Source organism: Medicago truncatula, chromosome 5, assembly GCF_003473485.1.
Source record: "Medicago truncatula cultivar Jemalong A17 chromosome 5, MtrunA17r5.0-ANR, whole genome shotgun sequence".
In the NCBI taxonomy this organism is placed as follows: domain Eukaryota; kingdom Viridiplantae; phylum Streptophyta; class Magnoliopsida; order Fabales; family Fabaceae; genus Medicago; species Medicago truncatula.
Genome location: NC_053046.1, coordinates 28,652,277 through 28,674,031, shown reverse-complemented (window position 1 = coordinate 28,674,031; position 21,755 = coordinate 28,652,277). Strand labels below are relative to the sequence as shown.

The 21,755-nt window shown below is 31.9% G+C and overlaps 3 protein-coding genes and 1 long non-coding RNA gene across 4 annotated transcripts; 1 reads left to right on the top strand and 3 right to left on the bottom strand.

Moving 5' to 3' along the window:
- Window positions 1–579: 579 nt before the first annotated feature.
- LOC11437117 (2-oxoglutarate-dependent dioxygenase 19) lies at window positions 580–3,877 on the bottom strand. Its single transcript, XM_003615149.3, has 4 exons — window positions 3,513–3,877; window positions 2,889–3,124; window positions 1,466–1,793; window positions 580–983 (listed from the first exon to the last, which is right to left on the bottom strand). Exons 1-4 carry the CDS (start codon window positions 3,729–3,731, stop codon window positions 738–740), a joined length of 1,029 nt encoding a protein of 342 aa, XP_003615197.1. The 5' UTR covers window positions 3,732–3,877; the 3' UTR covers window positions 580–737.
- A 4,958-nt stretch (window positions 3,878–8,835) lies between these two features.
- LOC11427383 (RING-H2 finger protein ATL11) lies at window positions 8,836–10,270 on the bottom strand. The gene has a single exon (XM_003615148.4). The coding sequence runs from the start codon at window positions 10,107–10,109 to the stop codon at window positions 8,952–8,954; it is 1,158 nt and encodes a 385-aa protein (XP_003615196.1). The 5' UTR covers window positions 10,110–10,270; the 3' UTR covers window positions 8,836–8,951.
- A 6,504-nt stretch (window positions 10,271–16,774) lies between these two features.
- Window positions 16,775–18,469, bottom strand: LOC11437116 (RING-H2 finger protein ATL34). Its single transcript, XM_003615147.4, has one exon. The coding sequence runs from the start codon at window positions 18,221–18,223 to the stop codon at window positions 17,048–17,050; it is 1,176 nt and encodes a 391-aa protein (XP_003615195.2). The 5' UTR covers window positions 18,224–18,469; the 3' UTR covers window positions 16,775–17,047.
- Window positions 18,470–18,825: 356 nt separating this feature from the next.
- Window positions 18,826–19,501, top strand: LOC112421702 (uncharacterized). Its single transcript, XR_003011912.2, has 2 exons — window positions 18,826–18,861; window positions 19,072–19,501. It is a non-coding gene; the product is annotated as an uncharacterized lncRNA (long non-coding RNA).
- Window positions 19,502–21,755: the final 2,254 nt, after the last annotated feature.

The window sequence follows — 21,755 nt, the reverse complement described above, 5'->3', positions numbered from 1 at the left end:
TATCAATTTAAATTTAAAAAACAATTGCATTCGGTGCAGACACACTTCAATTATTAATGATTTCACAAAAAAATAATTAATATAGTTGAAAATTCTAATGAAATCTTACATAAAGAGATAATTTTTTCTTTAAGAGAGTCTTATTTTTATAGATGAAAGTCGTGATAATAAAACAACTATTCTCAAGTTTCCAAAACGTGGACAATCATTACCCAATTAAAAAGCAATCCTCTAAAACACTACAATTGATGAGACTCATGACATGTGAGATACATATCAAAAGGCTTGTCACTCTATATATGCACACAAATTCATTTGAACATGTACTCAAACAAGTGATGACAAATAATTAAAAATAAAAGTCAAGATAAGTGTCAATAATTCAACAAAATGTTTAACTGTCGAGAACACAAAGACAATAAACGCCGACAGTTTATGCAATTGGAGGCCTACATCACGTTAATACTGAAACTAGTTCAACAAAAGTAACTCTCACGAACGTGAAAATGACAGTTACATTGTTTTTTCGTCTCTAAACTAGAGTTCTCACAAGACTACACATGTCCAATGAAAAATATAATTAAAAAGTGGACCGATCAGGATTTCTTATTAGCAAAAACCACGTTACATAACCATACACCAAATTATAATTCCACGCATTAATTTACAAGTTAAAACTAAATTTTGAAAGACCAAACTTACAATTATTACTTATGCAAGCATAACAAAGTTTTTATTTAAATTCGAATATAATCTAAGCAAGAATTTCTTGCTAATTCACGACTTTGTTGAAGCTGCAAGTAATCTCTGTATGTAATGCCTCTATATGCTGAGGGGTTATCCTTGCTAAGCAGCTCTGGTGCAGGGGTGACAATGGTGTCAAGAGTGGGCCCATGTGCTGTCCCAACAGAAATTCTTGCAGCTTTCTTATTCATCACCACAGCACGATGAACAATACTCTTGTATTTCCCATTGGTAATTATCTGAAGACAAATATGGAACATCAATTAGCTACTTATGTTTTTCTTTACCGAAACATGTTTGGTTAGGATAATTAAAATCAATTTTGATAATTTCTATAATGAAAGCATAAACTTTGCTTGAACAGACACTTCTAATCGAAGAAATGTCTAGGTGTCAGACACATATCGTGTCAGACACCGTCATAACATTGACACTTGTGATTACATTTAATTATGTTAAAAAGGCAATCCGATGCATTAAAGCTCCCGCATACGCAGGGTTCGGGAAGGGGTCCCACCATTATTGGTGTATTGTACGCAGCCTTACCCTGTTTTTTACACAAGAGACTGTTTCCAGGACTTGAACCTGTGACCTTTCAGTCACATGACAACAACTTTACCAATTGCGTCAAGGTTACCCTTCAGTGTTAGTGTTGTATCTAGTGTTCGTGTCTGTATCTGTGTCCGTGCTTCATAGCTTGCAAGTGAAACTTTAGTCTTACCTCCAAATGATCCCCAGTATTGATGAGAAAGGAGTTGGGCACAGGGTTAACAGGAATCCACTTGCCATTATGTTCAATCTGAAGTCCACTGTGTTCATTCTGCATTAAGAGGGTCAAAAGCCCATGATCTGTGTGAGCAGGTAGACCCATAACCAGCTCAGGCTTAGGACAAGGTGGGTAATAGTTGATAACAAGAAGTTGAGAGCCTGAGTCTACATTCATCATGTTGTGTATGTAATTTTCTTCTAGGCTCAAGCTCAGTGATATTCCTTTTAGCAACTCTCCAATAACTTCCCTACTCTTTGTGGTATATTCCTCTAAAGTTTCACTGCAAGCATTTAACCAGGAAAAAAATGAATAAAAAAACATCTATGTTTGTACATTATTTGTTGGTTAAGATTGTTTGTACATTTTTTTGGTTAAGATGTTTGACACAAAATAAAATTCACCATCTTAAAAGTTGAGTTGAGCTTAATCAATATTAATTTATATTCCATTATTCAAATCAAATACAATATCATATTTTCTCCTGACTCAAACAAACAATAGATATTTAAGACAGGAAATTGATGGGATGATCTTGCAAACGATTCTGGTCCAACCCACTCTACCTTGTCTTCCATTATGATTATGATTTAGAATTTCTCCACCCCTAGTACTAGTGTGCTAATTCGTGTAAGCATACATTTTTTATAGTAATTTTAGTTTAATATGTGTAGTTAATTCCACATGCTTACACAAATGTTTTTTTAGTAATTTGCAGCTAGCACACCACAAATTAAGTTTTATACAATAATCATTAATCATGCACCATCTTAAAAATAAGGATATTATAGTTTGAATATTCAACGTGGAATTTTAAAAATAAGGATATGGTAAGTTTGAATATTTGCAAACTGCAACGTGGAAAACCATACAAGTTTTTTTTTGAAAGGAATTCAAGTACAAGTATTATATATGAGGATTAAAATATAAATAACATTGTTATTTGAAGACAAGTAATTTCTCAAAGATTTAACAATGACATGGTGACATATATATATGGAAGAAATACAACACATACATAAATTACAACTACAAAAAAAATAAATGAAAGTTCATTTTTTTATTGATTTTGGTTCATTGGTAGGCCTATATGAAATTCTGTTTTTGTTTTTTTCTTGATTTGGTGTATAGTTATCCTTTAGTATGTTTGCAAAACATCTAAGAATTTAAAAAGCAAACTAGACAGTTCATATTTGCTTACTGATAATTTAGTGAAAAGAATTACAAACATATTTTATATATTTTGTCTTTAATTTTGAACCCTAATTCTATTTTCTAGCGTATTTAATACCTATGATGCATTGTCCCATATGGTCAAAACAAAGGAGCAAAGTAAAAAACTAAAAAAAGTAATAAAAGTGCAAGAAGAATGATATACCTAAACCCAGGGGGCTTGGAAGGAGCATCAAATTGAGGATGAACATAACATTTGAGATAATCTCTCCAATAGAGGGTTTTGTCTACCTTCAAATTAAAGCTTGTACCACATCTAATTGGATCAAATAGCTTTTCACTTATGTACTCCTTTTTTTCTTCACTTGGCAGATCGAAAAAGCATTGGCTTGTTCTTAAAACCTCATCCCTCAGCGTCTCAGATACCCCATGATTGATTAGCTTCAGTAATTAATCATAAAACAAACCATTAGTGGTTAATTTGTTAGAACAAGAGAGAGTTAGTTAATAATAACAAGGATTGAACTATGAACCTCCTTCTTAATACTAGTTAAACATATCAACTCACACGACTAGACTACACATTCGGAGACTTGATAGTAACCGTCTATGGTAGATCATTGGATTGACGATGAAATTTTAAGAATAACAACGTGAAACTCTCGTTTTGGCAAACACAATACCTCGGAGCTTCAACAAGATTATCGTACGTGCCATTGTGATTTATCATACTCACCATTATTTCAAACATGTACTATGTATATGTAAAAAATATATACGGTCCAAAAAAATGTAAAAGTATATACTATTTTAGTTTAAATATTTGTACCATAAAGAAACCCCAATCGCGGCAAGCATTGCCAAGTTTTTGGATTGCCATGGAACGTTCCATAGGATTGGAAGATATGAGCTGGGAAAAGTCGATTGTTGGAATAATTTCTGTTTCATTCAACACTATGGAATAATCTTGAATATTTGTTTGGCAAATGTAGTTTGAAGGAATAGAACTTAGATTGTTTGATTCAACTAAACGCTTAACGCTAAACATGTTGCTCTTTCTGTATTTGGGTGGAATGGAATAGAGAAGAAAGTTTAGGTACAATTAAACACTCCTACATGTGACCTTTTTATATGCAATTTTGGTGGTTTGGTTTGATAAGACGACAACAGTCACCAACTGAACTTTTGGTGTTATGTTTATGAGCATGAGGACTAGAATCATTGTTATAGTTTCAATTAGTGGTGGCCCTTAGTAATTAGTATAGGTGATGGGTGACAATGACATCACCAAAAATGATCCCTTGCCTAAAGGTAGAAGTTCAGTTCGGATGGGGTCTTGTGATCTGTTGATTAGATTTAAAACTATTTTATGTTTTTAATTATGTTTGTACGTAAATTTTGTTAAAAACATAATGTTTATGTTAAAAATGAAAAACTATTTTGATTATCTTTTTTATATTAATGTCTTCCAAAAAATGTCAAACTTTTGGTAATTAGGTAATTATTCTTTAAAAATGTCAAACTTTTCAATTTTCAATGCACTGGTTACATTAATTTTTGTAAAAATTTATCATTTAAGGTCCTTAACTAGTGCCTCAGGAGCACTAATTAACATTTCCCTTTTATTATTAATGAGAAACTATTTTGACATGAATAGATTTCAAGTTGAATATTTTTTCAACCAAAGTTTATGTTTTACTAAAAATAATTTTCTTAAATAATTAAAAATTCATTATGGTAATTCACAATTTCCTTGTAGCCTAATTCAGTCTATGCTAAAAAAATACGAGTAAATTAGTCTTTGTCATTTTCATACAGATGGAGGACTAATTAATATCTATATTACAATGAGTCAAGAGTTGAATTGGGCCCTTTATGAAAATGTTATAAACTACTTTAGATTTTTTTTTTTTTTGTTTAAACCAAATTCTGTTGCAAGAAAATTATGAAGAACTAAATTTGATGTTTTTTCTTCTTTTAATTATCGTTTAGGAAAATGATGATGACGGATGTTAGTGGACAAATGTGATTTTTAAGATAGGATCGTAGTTGCTTGTTATGGTGAGGAGTATGGGAGGTTGGAGGATGGGGACCGGAGGGGTTCTTTGTGGTGGAGGGAGGTTGCAAAAATCCGCGATGGTGTAGATGGTGACGGAGGAGGGTGGTTTGAGGAGTGTGTGGCGAGAAAGGTAGGAGATGATGTAGATACTTACTTTTGGTATGACCGTTGCTTGGGAAGTGTCCCTTTCTGTGTGCATTTTCGACGCTTATTTGATTTAGCGGTTGATAAGTCTTGCACGATGGCAACCATGTGTTCTCTAGGTTGGGAGGATGGGGTGAGGTGTGGAAGTGGCGGAGATGTTTGTGGGCTTGGGAGGAAGTGTTGTTAGCGGAGTGTAGGACATTACTTCTTGATGTTTCTTTGCAGTCTCATTTAACAAATCAGTGGCAGTGGAAGCTCGACCCTATAGGGAGGCGTACTCAGTTCATGGTGTTTATCAGCTTTTAACGTCTTAGGAGTCTTTTCATGTAGAATCTGAGGCGGAGACTGCTTCGAGACAGATTGCCGACCAAATATAATCTGGTGTGTCGTGACATATTCACTCCAGACGTCAGTTTTTGTACGACCGACTGTGGCCATGTTGAGTCAACGCAACACTTGTTTCTTTCTTGTAGTACCTTTGGCTCACTTTGGCAAGGCGTGTTGTCTGGGATTGGTTTTTTTGGGGCGGATCCACAGGTTATTTATGACCATATCATTCAGTTTATTTATGCCTCCGGTAGGTTGAATGCTAGGAGCCCATTCTTACAACTTATTTGGTTTATTTGTGCTTGGATCGTTTGGAATGAAGGTAACAATAGGTTATTTAACACTACTGAAACTTCCATACCTCAGTTATTTGATAAAGTAAAGTTTTATTTTATGGCTGAAAGCAAAGAACGTCAATTTTGTTTATGACTTTCAGAGGTGATGATCGAGCCCGTTAATTTGATTGGGCATTGGCTAATCATCTTTTATATTTATTTGGTTGATAGCCTGAAATCTTTAGTGGTCTCTTTGGTACACCTTGTGCCAAGAAGACTACTCTGTCAATGTTAATATAATTCATCTTTGTCTTTTAAATTTTATTTATTTATGTTATAATCACTTTTAATTTAATATATAACAAATGAGCTTTAACCAAAACATTTATGTTATATTCAATTTTTTTTTGAGAATGGATCCTCCCAATTTTTTTTTCTCTCATGATAAAAGTAATTACTTCACAAGGCCACATTTTTAAATTCGCCAAAATCTTAAAACTTGTTGGGACGCCATGAAGGAGCATTATCACCCTACCCCATTACATCCAAATGTATGCATTATTACACCGAATAAGCATCACAGAGATAAAGGACTTGTACTAGAAAATATCAGTAGACTCCTAAATCACCACACACGTAAAGCAAGCATGTCTCTTATCTTCATTTCAATCAAATTTTTTAAAAACGGAAATTTAATTATGAATAAGTTATTAAGGATTTTGTAAAAATAAAATATAAAGATGGTAACATTTTAATAAATATAAGGGTATCATTTTCTTAATTGGCTCAAGCCACTTCAATTCTAACTATCGAATATCGACACTGATCTCGATCCAGAAATTGATCTTCTACCGGTTTTTAGAGTTTAAGGCTTTTCGAATGAAAAAAAAAATGAAATTCAAATATAAAAATTTAAACTTAAAAACAAAAACTCGACAAAAACAAAATACTAACGAAGAAATCAACCTTATTTAGGTGAACAGTTTCAATGAGTTTGAAAATAAATAAATAAATTAGCACTTATATGTAGGGGTTGGATTTTGAATTTCGAATACCTCACTTCTCTTTATTTATAATGCTTCGTTTTTGGGGCAAATTTAGAAGCTAATATAATCAAACCATGTTATGATGTTGAGATATAAGAAGCATGCTATGAAAAGAAGAAAAAAACATGTTTTTTACTATTTATTTTTTTAACAAGAAAGGAAACATGTTTTTATACAAACAAAAATAAGAAAGGAAACATGTTTAAAGCATGTTATGATTTAAGTAAGTTTCAAATAGGAAAATGCTCAACTAATAATGAAGGCAAGCATGAATCACAGGCAAGCTTTGATTGATTGTTCCACTAATGGTTTCCACCGCACACACACCGACACGTAATTCATTCTTGTGTTTTTGTAGGCAAACTCCATCTTAAAAACTAGCAACTCTTTCAATTAAGTGAATCCCCGCCAATAATAATAATAATAATAATAATAATAATAATAAGTGAATGCCTAAAAAAAATGTTTGAAGTAAGAAAACATGGATATTAAATGACTTTTGTAAAAAAAAAAGAAAGATATTACATGTCAATTTGTGATTGGTTGTATCTGGATATTATATGTTGGGTTTGTAACCACCAAGTATTTATCAGTAGTGTGCTAGGTAGTTTTTTTATTTTTAAAATGATATTTGTAAAATCAATTTGTGAAATTTTTTTTATAACTTTATCACTTATATTTACATTATGTTTTTACTTTCTATCTTAATTGTTTTAGTTTTCGTGTCAATAATCATTTTTCTTTGTAAATCTATAGCTATCACGTAAGTCGTCATGTAATTACTTGTTCAATTTACACACAACTTTTTTAAATCTTGTTTGACTATAAATTATGTTTTTGTATTTAACTGTTGTTTTGATAGTTTAAAAATATGATTTGTCAATCATGTTTTTTTTTCTCTTAATTATGCATACTTACTTTTTTCAATAAAATAAATTAATGTTATTTGTTTGAAATTTTTTTTTTTTTTTGTAAACAAAGTGTGTTTTTTGTTATCTACTTATTAAATCTTCTATGAAATAAAATTTTGTTATCTATAATAATGATTTCATGAGGAGTTGAAATTTATAAATAAGATGAGTGAATTTGTTAAAATATCAAGCACAAAATAAGAGACTCAATGAAGTTGGACTAAATTTTATTTTGTTTTACAATCAACATTTATCTGTTGAAGTTGGACTAAATTTTATTCAATAGAGAAAGTGTATGAAAAAATAGGAATTTATTGATATATTAAATGGGGATCAATAGAGGAAAAAAAAATCAAAATACATTTTAATTTGAGTGTACTATTCAAAAACTATACTTAAAAAGAAATAGAAAAAATAATATAAAAAAGAAAAACACTTGGATGTTCACAACCTCACATAAAAATTGCTCTTTAGACACACACCAAATGTACACACCATTTAATCCTTTATTCTTCATTTACATTCTTTCTTGTTTGTGAGTACCCAAATAGTGCTCCTAAATCTTCTGACCACATAGAGCTCACTCTAAATTTTTTTGAAGTGCATATAAATCTTGACTCAACATTTTTCAAAGGGTATTAATATCCAACAAAACTCTAAAATACTAAACAATTCTCCTTGCATGACGATGTATGATAACAACATACAATAGTGAAGGGATTAACCAATAACAAGAAATTTATTAATAAACCATGTTCTGTGAAATCATATCTACACAAGGAGAGAGACAAACATTTCATTATGTTAAACCTCTCACCCATATCACACAAAAACTAACTTGAGTGTTAACTTTTTATGGTTCACCAACTTCGACCCTTGTTCTTTGGCAACATGATATGATTAACATAATCTTGTTGGAATCAATTCTTACCGTTTCCATCCATAAAACTCTTCATAATCTATCTGAGATGAATATATAGATCTAAGTGCACCACCACACTCATAAGAAGAATTTCACGAGCACCGTCATTTGGAGCATTGTTCGTAAAAAACATCAATTTCCTTCTTAAAATTATGTAATGTTTTGCTTAAATTGTGAATGAATAAAAATGATTGCTTATTAGTAAACCTCAAGGAACAAATTTAATATTTGAATTTAAAATAAAAATGTGAATATTAAAATATTAAAGTATAACATGTGGGTAACTTAAGAGATCCATTTCAAGAAATCAAATATTGTTGTAAATTAAGTGTTGGTAAAATGTGATGGAACATACGAGGACCACCTAAAATAACTTCAGAATCTATCTTAAGAGACTAACTTTGGAGATGTTCTTATATAAAGTACATAAAACTGTAGTGCTCTCTTGAACTATAAATAAAATCAAAATTTTAATTCTATGAACACGAAGATTAGCTCCATCATTATACATAAAATAAACAATTCAATAGTAAACTTATTTTCACCCACACCCAATCTCAATCATAATTTAATACTCAATCAATTTAAACTAAACGATCCGAAGAACGTTCTCCAGCATCAACTTTGCTCATAACACCCATTGTTGCACTTGCATTGTTCCCATCCTTTGTTGATCTCATCGAACCAACCCGGCCCAAAAAAGATGGGGCACACGTGAACCCTTTTTGGTCCAGCCGGCTCTCCACATTGAACCGCTCATATTGTAGAAAGTTCCTCCCCACACTCCTTGTTCGGTAACCCCTTTTCCCACTACCTAATGTAGCTTCCCAGGTCTTTGTTCGGCGCAACGTGATATCATTCATTAATCGATTATGCACTTCATCCGGCAATCTCAACGTGAACCGCTCACAATCCTCATCCGACCGAACCATTAATTGACCCGTTGATTTAGACCGAGAAAACAATCTCATAAACCCAAACCCCACTGACATGGACCGAACGGGAGTCCGGTTCATACCATCAAAATTCACACTTGGACTCACTATTAAAACTTTTTTCTTCTCATCCAAACCAACCGGTTCAATAACATCGGGCTCATGATTAAAAACGGGTTCAGCCAAATTTGGTTCAGAGATCTGTATCTGAACAGAAGAACCTGCATCATCCGAACCGGGAACAAGTTCAGCTCGACAAACCGGACAAGTAGAGTGATGCAACAACCAAACATCAACACAATCACGATGAAATACATGGCTACAATTAGGAATCAAACGCAGCGTTTCATCATCCGCAAACTCATTTAAACACACTGCACATTCTAACGTGACTCTTCCAATCTTGAGATCCTTCACCTCAGAATATACAAATTTCGGAAAATTTTCAATGATCGTTGGATCAAGACCGCGTGATTGCCGGCAAACATCACCACCGGTAACCGGAGCAGTTAGATCGACCCTTCCTCGTATTCTTCGTTCTCTACATTGGCGAGTGTAGATTGAAATAAAACCTAATGTGAAGAAAACCATGACGAGTATCACAAGGACTGATGCCATAGTTTTGTCGAACTTCATTTTCGCGAATGCATCTTGCGGTGGTGATGGCTGAGCAGTTGCCGGAAAGATGAAAGAAAGAAAAAGAAGAAGAAAAGGAAACGGTTGCCATGCATGGCGGTGAAATTTTTTACAGAGTTGTAAGAGAGTGAGAGATGGTGCGGGTGCAGGGAATATGGTGTGAATGCGCATAGTGAATCATAGAGGTGAAGTGTGAAGGTGTGAAAATTTGCTGTGAGAGCAAGAAAAGAATAGTGATGGCGATGGAATTTGTGTACTCTTTTACGTTTCTTGTTATTGAGAAAGTTTGTTGTTCCTTAAGAGTAACGTAAAATGGAGTTTTGATTAATAAAAAGTAAAGTGTGATTATGACGTTATGGATTTAATGGATCGATTTGGTCTTTTCTTGGGAGAACTAGAATAACGTGAGACACAATTCAAGTGTTTTATATTATGGAGGAACCAATCTAACATATCATTCTTACAAACAACAAATTAAAATATGAAACATCATTGTTTTATTTTAAAATATTTAAGAAATGAAAAATAATTGCTTCTCCTCTCTCTCAACCATTATTTGCAGCTAGGATTCACCACCACCAATCATGGTTAAAAGAAAATAAAATAACGTATCATGTTTTAATTTATTATTTGTAAGAATGATAGTTAAGTTCATTACTACACAAAAATTTTCTCAAGAGAAAATACCACTTTTTTTTTGTCTGTTGAGAAAAGCTGAGCATAACTATTAGTAATTCTTTGTCATAGGACCGGTAAAAAAAATTCTTATCCTTTTTCTATTTTTATAGTTTTTTCCACCTAATAATTAATTTTCTTACCATACTACATAATTATTAATTTATTGAAAAGAAAAGCGCCAATTCTTTTTATCCACCCTAATTTTCTATGATTTGTGTGAAATTCATACTTTAAAAATGAAAGTCACTATTAAACTCACAAGAAAAATGTAAGAGAACTTGGTTATAGCCACTTATGGAGACTAGCACATGTTGCAATGAGATAATGATATTTGTAGGATCAATTTTTTTTGTCAAATACCTCCCTGAATCCTTTAAGTTTTATGTTTGTTTCAGATAGATCCTTTAAATTTCTAAGGTTTCAGATAAGTCCTTTAAGTTTGAAGTTTGTTTCGGATAGGTCTTTTAAGTTTCTAAGGTTTCAGATAGGTCCTTTAAGTTTCGAGTTTGTTTCAGATAGGTACTTTCTATCAACCTCCGTTAAGCCAAAGTTGATTTGATAGAAATGACCTATCTGAAACCTTATAAACTTAAAGGACATATTTGAAACAAACGTTAGACTTAAAGGACCCAGGGAGGTATTTGACCTTTTTTTTTTTATAACTTTCTTCTTTTTTATGTTGGGACAAAAACAATAAAAAGAGCAAGAATACAACAAAATATGAAAGAGAAAAATTTCTCAAAAGTTATCATAATATGATTGTACAAATATTAACTCTATGTAATGTGTGTAAGTGATGTAAATCTTTGTGGGAAAAATTCAACGGTGAAGTCATGAGAATGATTTTTCTGGTGAAGTTAACACTAAAACATAAAAAATGTAGTGAGTAACACACCACTGTTTGTACAATGACATCAAAAGTTTAGTTCTCACAGTATCATCAATTCATCATATTAACAAGACTACACTTAATCTAATTTTATCCTACCTTATTTTAAGCGTAACACCCCACAAAGTGTAACACTTAAGACTATCACATAATATCATCAACTCTGTTTGCATGTTAAAGATTTCAACGATAAAATAGTACATAAGTTTAAGATGTTGCAAACATTACTATATGAATTACTATTGATCATTAATCAAAAATCAACAATTTTAAAAATGAATCAAACATTAAGATTAAAATTAACTTTTTTAAAAAAGTCAGTTTTCTGACTGCACCATAGAAACTCCCATCTTGTGGTGTACTCTATTCATTATAAAAGATTGAGTGCTAAACTAATTGTTTGTTTTTTAAAAGTAATTAAGAGGGGTATATTTTATATAATTAAACGGAAAAAATGTTATTTTTCAATGGATAAATTAGCTAATAGGACTTACTTTGTTCAAAGTTTAACCTTTCTATCCTAATAGACTCATGATATCCTCATAGTCATAGAACGAACCCTTTAAGCATGTAAAGTAATTCCTCTTTTAACAGATGTAATTATATTCCCATCACCAAGATTCTAAAACTAGACATCATTTAAAAAGCTCCTAGGATCACTTGGATCACACTTCGTTGGTTGACAAAAAAATTAACTCTTAATACATTTTTTTTTTCATGATTGACATTGTTTTGTATTTTGTTATAACTATCTTTATTATTATATTTCGTTCATATTGTGAATTCTATATTTATAAAATGATTTCCTAGACAATTGGAGACAATTCTTTTAAAAGAGAAATTGAGACCATTAATAAGGGATTATTAAAAAAAAATATTGTTACGAAAAATATGTTTTACTTCAATAATATTACTCAACACCAGCTTCATTTTCTTTAAAAAAAAATCAGCTTAATTTTTGCTATATGTAATATGTACAACCTCATTAATATGTGGGTAACGTGATGTATCAGAATAAACCATACCAAACTATAGGATGGGACTTCTCACTCATTGATGCTACGCAGAATCCTAATCTCATCCGTCCCAAAAATAACAACAACAGAATAAACCAAACGTGTTTCATCGATGTTTAAATTATTAAACGAGTTTTTGCTTTTTTTATTGGAATTTTCGCTGAAATGAGTGACGACAAGTTCTTGTGCTGTGGGATACACTTTTGTCTCAACGCATTTTCATCATTTTTCTTGTTTCTGCCGTGGCGTGCATACACGCCATTTACTTTGAAAAATCCGTACTTCTGTTTTGGGTTTTTGCAATTGCAATGATCCCTTTTTGGATAAATTTTCAAGTGAAAAATGATTTAGATTAAAATATTCAAATTACAAGCACTTCCGTTTTGTATGCATCATCTTACCCGTACTACCTCTTCACCCGTTGTGGCATGTGGCAATACACCTTCCCTCGGTCGTATATAATTCAACCCGAGTATCAGTATAAATCCTCAAAAGCTTGCTCGTCCTGATGATCATCTTACATGTTGAATATGATGTCATGCACACCCAAACGATAAAGGATCAATATGTAGGGCTCCGGTGTAACATGGATGCTCATACAAACAAAGCGGTCAGTGCATGAAAAATCTAGGGGATAGGCTAGATTATCATTAAATGGAAATAAGTTTGTGAAATGCTTCAAATCCCAAGCCTGGAAATACAAACACTATTATAAAACATACATTAATCGGAATATAAAATCAGAAACACAGATAAAAATCAATTTAATTATCACCTGTAGTAGGGTCATGTATCTGCCCATCGAAGTCATCTTGAAAGTGGTAGCCTCAAACTATGGATGGTAAAATGGGTTGAACCCGTCGGGTTGGCCCATTTACCCCGTCATTTTTAGCGGGATGGGTTGGGATTTTGAACCCGTCAAAAGTAGGGTGCCCTTTCCGCCTAACCCACTAAGAAGCGGTACAGTGACTGGGCGGGGCGGGTTGGCGCGCTCGTTGGGTTGATATGTTAAAAAGAAACTATCTTTTTCACTTCTTTTATTTATAAGTCACAATATATTTTCCAATTTTCACCTCCATTGGGGGAAAAAATTTAATTAATTTTATGACTTTTATTTTATGATTTTAGCCTTATATTTTTAACAATTAGTTTTGTCAATTTTTTTCTTTTTTTAACAATTAGTTAATTGATTACTCATGGAGTTTTTATTTTCAATGTCTTATTGATTTATTATAGATTTTAGAAGATGTAATTTATATGTTTGAATAATTATTTTAAGGGTTAATAGTGCTTTTCACCCATGTAATATATGTCATTTCCGGTTTTCGCCACTATAAAATTTTTGTTTTGATTTGCACCCTCGTAAAATTTTTATTTTTCAGAAAACATCCTTAATAGGCCATTCAAAAACCAAAATTTCTTGAAATTTTTTTCTAAAAATGGCTTATTAGGGGTGTTTTCCGAAGAAAAAAAAATATTTACGAGGGTGCAAATCAAACCGAAAATTTTATAGGGGCGAAAACCATAAATGACATATATTACAGGGGTGCAAAACACTATTAACCCTTATTTTAATAATTTTAGTGGAGTCATTAGTTATATATTTATATTTCTTTAAATTTATATATTTTTACATTATTTATAGGAAGATTAGAATTAATATTTTATTTTTTTTAAAAACATTGACGGGTCAACCAACCATCCCGCCGGTCCGCCATAAAATGGGGCAGGATAAGATTTTCAACACTAATTCTCTAATTGGCCCGCCCCGCTCCGCCGCTTTTTAGACGGGTTATTGACGGGACGGGACAGGGCGGTTTATAAAGATAGATAATTATAAAGATAATTCAATGTCATCCCACACTGAACACTATGATGCATGTCATGATCCCGCAACATCTCAAAAAATATCACGTCATTTGCTTGTCGCTCTTGAGATAAGAAGGATGTTTGTGCACCTATTTTCACAGGGCAATACATATTATGTTGGTTTTTATCAAAAATAAATTGTATCGAACTACAGAGACCGCACTTAGTCTTGATATCGCTTAAATCCACATAATTTCTAAAATAGGTTTATAAACATGATTTTGGTATTTTGCTCGCAAGTAAAATATAAAAGAATATAAAAACTTGTGTTTGTTAACAACGTATGGTTTCAATATAGAATAACAAAGAGGCTAACAAAGATGGCTAAAGTTTCATAGAATAAGAATATCTTTACATTACAAAATGTTACTAGCTAGAGAATATATAAAACCAAATGGACTTTAAACTAGCAAGCCCAATAACATAGTCCATTACTTTATTATCTAACAACTACCCTCAAACTCATGATGCATCAACAAGAAGTATTACGAGTTTGTCAAACAAAATACCAAAAATATATTAAATAATATGAAGTTTTAACACTACCCCTCAAGGTAAAGCTTACTAAGTTTTAAGCTTGTTACAAATTTATCCAAAAAAAATAAACTAAATCAGTTGATAGTAGAATCAACGGAAAGTAGTAACGAAAGTGAGTTATCATAGAGAGTGCAGCCAAAACCATCACCATACAAAGAGAGAATTCATCAAAAACCAAGTCAAACCAATCTAAACAAATGAGCTAGTAGGGAGAAGCGACCATAAATAAGAACCAATAGAGAGAGGTGCAACCAAACAGAAGAATCAAAAGGGACAGAAACAATCAAACCGAAGAATCAAAATGGGGAGAAGTGCAATCAATCACAAAAATCAAAAGGGAGAGAAGTATAATCAATAATAGTCAAAATGGGAAGAAATGCAATCAATCAGAATAATCAATATGAAGAAATACAATCAATTAGAAGAATTAATAGAGAAAAGAAATCAATCAAACAACTAAATTGTGAGCACTTAACTCACCAAACAAACAGAAAGATTGAATCAAACGAACCAATATGAACCTAACTAAACCAAACAATCATATACACCCTCCGGTCACAAATATAAGCAAAAGTTTGGATTTTAGATTCATTCATTAAATGACGTATGTAGTCTTTATTATAGACTACATACGTCATTTAATGAATGAATCTAAAAACCAAATTTTTGCTTATATTAGTGACCGGAGGGTGTACAAATTAGTGGATAGAAGGAATACTTAAGCCACTCACAAATACAAACCAAAAGAGTCATTGCAAACTAAATTGAATCAAACTAATCCAAAACAATAGGACAGAGAAGGACAAATTTCAATCAAACCCCATAAATAACACTGCAAATTTTGTGTGGAACATTGCAAGCTTCCTTTCAATTTTGACTTAGACCAAAACAAAAAACATAGAGACAACAACCCTCTGGTTTTACCTTCAAAGTGCATCAACAAAAAATCAACGGCATCAACCTATGGAATACAACCAGGCAACTAGCAAACTTCGGCGAGATAAAACAATTCAGCGAGGGGTTTGAACAGTACGCCAAATTCCAAAAAACTTCATTTTTCAAACCAAATCATCAAAAAGCCAAACAAACACATTCCCAAATTTTTGGTTTTGGGAAAACAACAGCGGAAAAGATGCAAAATGTTCAAGGAGGATCGAACAAAGCTCTTGATACCATGTTAACAATATATAGTTTCAATAGAGAATAACAAAGATTACTAGAGAATATATATATAAAACCTAATAAACTCTAAACTAATAGGCTCGTTAGCATAGCCCATTACTTTATTATCGAACATGGATTAGGTTTCAATCGCTTTTCATCTAATGTTTCATCTTAATTGATCATATACTTTTTTTGCTTCAAATATAACTCCACCTATCCCTCAACATACATTTTCATTTCAAGACAACAATGAGATCCATTGAGTTACATATGGTGGTGCCTCAGTCAATCTTATTCCATGAGTTATGTTCAAAAAGCTAGGGAAAGATGAGATAGATATAATGCAAACCAATATGTGAAATACTCTCCTTCAAATAGAGTTGTGATGTTGAATTTAGAAAGTAGGAACTTTGAATAGAGTTTTAGAAAACATTGGATCCTCTACAATTATATTATAGAGACCGTTCAATTTAATTAAAAAAAAAAAGTATCTGACTTTAAAATTTAAATCGAATTGTTCTTAGGTCCACAATATCACACTGCAGTTGTATAGAATCCATATCTATTTAGGAGATGAACCATAGCAAAAGTGATCCAATCATTAATAAGGAAAAAACTTTGGATCTCCAAAATGCTAATGAAGTAACAAATCGAGGAATTGGGCAAAGATCATAAAATAGGAGTCTTAAAAGTTTCAAAATTTTGAATAAACCAAATCTACATTAAGCTCTCAAATAAATCTTACATATATTTTCTTAATTATGTAAAAACATATACATGAACATGAACAACTGAGTACTATTACAAGGGATAATCAAATAACACTCTAGACCTAATTAAATAACATAAGTTTAACCTAACCAATCATCCATTCTTTTTTTTCACAATCGAAGTTTTTATTGAATGGAGTAGAACAAGTATTTCAACATGTGACAATCATCCACTCTTGCAATTAACTACACAGGAAACAAAAGATCAGAGGATCGTTCGTCATCATCGTTGTCGATATCAACTCCCAAACACTTCATAGGAGATTTTCTCACCGATTTGTTATTCCAACTATTCCTAAGAAACCCTAAGTAATTCTCTTCTTCCTCACTTCCAAACCTTTCGTACTGCACTTGACCAATCCCACTTCCACAACCAAAACTTCTTGACCTATATCCGAACGTGCCACTGCTCATTCTCGTAAAACTTACACAACTTTTTGCACGCTTAAGTGTCGTCGTGTTCAACATCATCTGCTTTCGAACTTTATCGGGTAACCTCAGTGTAAACCTCTCACAATCCTCACCTGGTTGCACCAACACACCTGTTGAGTTTGACCGTGATAACAAGAGAATAGATAAGAATCCTGTTGATCTTGACCGTGTTGGTGCAGAATATGTTTTAGACCTACGAAGTACATCTACCTTAGGTGAATTTTCCACTTCCACGTTGGCTTTCTTTTGTTCCTCTTCAACAATATGTTCTACTTCTTCATCATTTGAAATTTGTATACTCAATTCTTGACGATTATCTTCTCCTTCTGGTATCTGATTCGATATCATTGTAGGCTCGGTGGTGTCAATATCGGGTCTTGGAGCAAGGTTAGCACGACAAACTGGGCAAGTATCATGAGAGACAAGCCAAATATCGATGCAACCATGGTGGTACACATGGTTACATTTAGGAATTAAACGCAATGTTTCATCGTCTTGAAACTCATTCAAACAAACAGCACAAGCCAATGTGCTTTTCCCGATCTTGAGTCCCTTGACATTGGAGTAACGAAAAGTTGGGAATGTGTCTATAACTTCTTGGTTAAGACCGTTACTTGGCTCGTTGTTTTGTGACCGGAGACCATTTGCTCCGTTAGGTAAAGTCAGGTCAAAAATAACTCCTTGTTGATGATCGGTGCATTTTGCCGAGTAGAGAGAAAGGAAACCGGAGAAGAGGAACATAAGGACTACAATTCCCATTATGGTGGCTACTGATCTGTTGTTCTCCGTTGGATCTTCCGGTCCTATTGCTTGACCGATTACCGGTGGTGAGATTTGTATGAGAGTAATAACAAGAACCAAAGTGAGCCATGCTTGGATATGATTGAAACTCAAGAGTGTAAAAGGACTATTGTTTTGCATATTGATCATTTGAATGTAAAAATGATTTTAATAAATCATACCTTTGAATGAATGTCACGGTTTTGGTATAGCTATGAGCAAACTCTAAAATGTGAACGTTGGCTAATGGTATAATAAGGCTAAATGACCTCAAAGCACTTTTTTTTTGTACACAAAGCACAGACTTTTGATTCGAAGAAACAGAATTGCGGTGGCATAATGATTCCCTAAGTATATTAGTTTTTTCTGAAAAATAATTAAAAAATCAAAAGTAAAGTCCATTTAGTAGACATTATGGCTACATTTTCTTTTTGGTACAACATTATGCTACATTAAGTTGTATATTTTAAGTTTTATGGGTGGTGGTTTTTGTGGATAATGTGGGCTTTTGCTTATCAAAACTTACCATTGAGTAATCTTTTTTTTTTTTTTTTTTCCTTTGAAAGGAACCATTCAGTAACTTTTGGAACATGCGAACTTTTAAAAAAAAAAAATATTAATTTGTCACGAGTTCGGGAAGCCAACAAGATTTGGCTCCTCTTCGTTGTGCATGGCCAAAGGATTAGTTGTTTGTTTGCTGAACTATAATAAATAGTGGACCAATCAAATTACTTCAGAAACAATTGTATTTGATAAAATATTAATATTGAATTGTAACAATTGTTGCGGTGAGTTAAAGTCTCAAGTTTCTAAAAAAAAGGGTTGAACGGTATATAAGTAAATGACACATAAACCAAAATGTATTAAAATTTTGGTTAAAATGTGGTGTCCAACTAACTTTTGTGGTTTCCTTCAAAAAAAAAAATTAACTTTTGTGGTTGTTATTGGTTCAATAGCAGATTATCCTAACTCATCTCATGATCCAACTATGATTTCAGAGTTTATGGTTCGACCAAAGGTTCGACTGACTCCTTGTGTTGAAAGGATCTTGACAAAGATGAGGTCTTGTGTTTCGTTGATGCAGTGACAATGTCGACGGTGCAAGTACCAAGTATATGTGGATAAAAAACTTCCGCTTACAAGGGAGCACAATGACTCACATTTGAGGAGAAGATTGTTGTTGCAAGTGTGAGGAAAGTAAAGTCCCACATTGCTTGAAAACGTGAAAGTTGAACAATATAAGAGAGATGACTCGTAAATCCAATATTTTAAGATTTTGAGTTAACATGTGTCGACCAACTCGGTTTTGTCGTTGCTATTAGCCGGATATGATTGATCCCGAACTTTCCTCGTGACCCAACTTTAATTTTTGGGTTAAATAAGTTTTTGGTTGAAAAGTGGTAAATTAAGTTTTTGACCCAATATTAATTCTATAATCTTGCAAGAGATAATTATATAATGCAGTAAATATAACAGCAAAAAGAAATTCAAAATTTTGAATTATACATACGAACCTTGCATATATTATGCATTGTCCCTACGAACATACCTGAGTTAAACCCACGAGGACAAGACTGTTATTTATACTTTTACAGAAGAAAAAAATTATGGTCGAAAAACTATTGATTTTTGTACCTCATTGACTAATCTTTGTCTATAAAATAAGGGTTTTGTTACCGAGTGCCTCCGGAGCACTCTTTAAGCATTTATAAATTATGAAATTATTCTTTAAAAAAGTCTAACAATTCAATTTCCAATACAATAAATAAACATCTTAGTTAGTCTTAATTATCGAATCAATTTTTAATATTTTTCTATTATATTATCTTTAGTCTTAATTATAAAGTAATTCTATATATTTTTGAAATCGCACAAAAGATCATATAATCTCACAAAAATTTAAAAAAGAAAAGAGTTTAACAAATTATTTGTCTTATTAATATGAAAAAGTTACAAAACATCATATAATTTTAGGTCCGTTTGTTATAATTAAAAGAAAAAATTAATTTTTGATTTTGATGTAAATAATCTGGAGATTGTTGTTTATACCTTTACGTAAACACAAATAAAATTGATTTTTTAAATTTTTTTTGGAGATTGTTGTTGTTTATACTTTTACAAATCAATATAATTAGAGTTTTTCTATTCATACCCCATATATTTCTGGTTACATCTAAATTTTCTTAAAAGTTTTTAAAAATACCAAAATTGCCCTTTTATATAAATTATCTTAATATCTTGATTTCATTCATTGTCACTCTAAAATTCCACTCTCTTTCACCCAGAAACAATCAAACAAACCTGATGTTCAATCAATCTCTGTTATGGAAGATTAAAGAGTGAATCAAAATATTTTTCATCCATACTCAATTGCAAATTTCTTCTTCTTTTTCAATAATGCTAGTTTCAATTTTCTTCTTGTTCAACTGTATTGTACAACGGTTTCAATTTTACATTGTTGAGGTTAACTTAAATTCAGTTTAAGTAGGTTCATGTAAACTTAGTTTACGTAACCTACTTAAACTTATTTTACATGACTTACTTAAACTGAGTTTAAGTATGTACACTTAAACTCAGTTTACATGACCTACTTAAACTAAGTTTATATGTACATACTTAAATTGAGATTACGTAGAATCATTGAGCAAGGTTGAACTTTTAGATGTACACTTAAACTTAGTTTATGTGACTTAAACTGAGTTTACATGACCTACTTAAACTGAGTTTAAATATGTACACTTAAACTCAGTTTACATGACCCACTTAAACCAATTAGTTTACATGACTTACTTAAACTAAGTTTAAGTATGTACAAAGTCTCCTGTGATCATTCCTTGCTATATTCGTAACAAGTGGGACAATTGCAAGCTTCTTGCTAGTAATATGAACTTAATGGTAACTCATATATATAGGGAGGGAAATCAAATTGCAGACAAGTTGGCTAATGTTGGGCTGTCCATCCAATCATTGTTTGGTTTAGTATCCCTTTGTTCTTAAATGCTTTGTTCATTAATGACAAGCTTGGTCTCCCAAGCTATAAGTTTAAATCTTTTTAAGGAGGTTTTGGCCGAGTCCCCTCCTTCTTTTTGTTTCTTATCCTTGTTTATATCTATATATATTTTGAGGTATTAGCACTTTGTTTTGCCTCTTTTTAGGTAAAAAAAAAAATTTCAATTTACATGACCTACTTAAACTAAGTTTACATAATCTACTTAAACTAAAGATAGGTTTTTGGGTGTAACCGAGAAAAAGAAAGAGGCTTTCTGAAAATTAAATTTTATGAAAAGATAATTTTATCATTTTAGGGTGTAATTAGAAAACTCACATAATTATGGTTGAGAAACTATGGATATTTTTTATTTTATTTTTATAAGATGAGAAACTATGGATTGTTGTACCTCATTTAATAATCTTTGTCTTTAAAATAATAATGCATTCAATTAATGTCTTAAAATTTCCACAAGGGTATTTAAAAAGAAATTAAAAACTTTACAACAATAAATTAATCATCAGGGTTTAGAGTTTTGTTTTTATTTTAGCAAAATTATACAATTCGTCCTTTAACTTAATTTCAGGTAATACTTTCATACTTTATCTTTTTTTCTCCCAATTTAATCATTTATGCTATAATCAGGGAACATTTTAGTCATTTATCTTTGTTTTTACCGATTTAATCACTTAT

Bases quoted from the DNA above. Each gene is read 5' to 3' on its own strand.
- LOC11437117 (XM_003615149.3), bottom strand. From the start codon at position 3,731: ATGTTTAGCGTTAAGCGTTTAGTTGAATCAAACAATCTAAGTTCTATT. The intron at 1,794-2,888 runs GTATATCATTCT...AAATGCTTGCAG, and splicing joins TCCAAGCCCCCTGGGTTTAG to TGAAACTTTAGAGGAATATA. The intron at 984-1,465 runs GTAAGACTAAAG...ATTTGTCTTCAG, and splicing joins ATACTGGGGATCATTTGGAG to ATAATTACCAATGGGAAATA.
- LOC11427383 (XM_003615148.4), bottom strand. From the start codon at position 10,109: ATGCGCATTCACACCATATTCCCTGCACCCGCACCATCTCTCACTCTC.
- LOC11437116 (XM_003615147.4), bottom strand. From the start codon at position 18,223: ATGATCAATATGCAAAACAATAGTCCTTTTACACTCTTGAGTTTCAAT.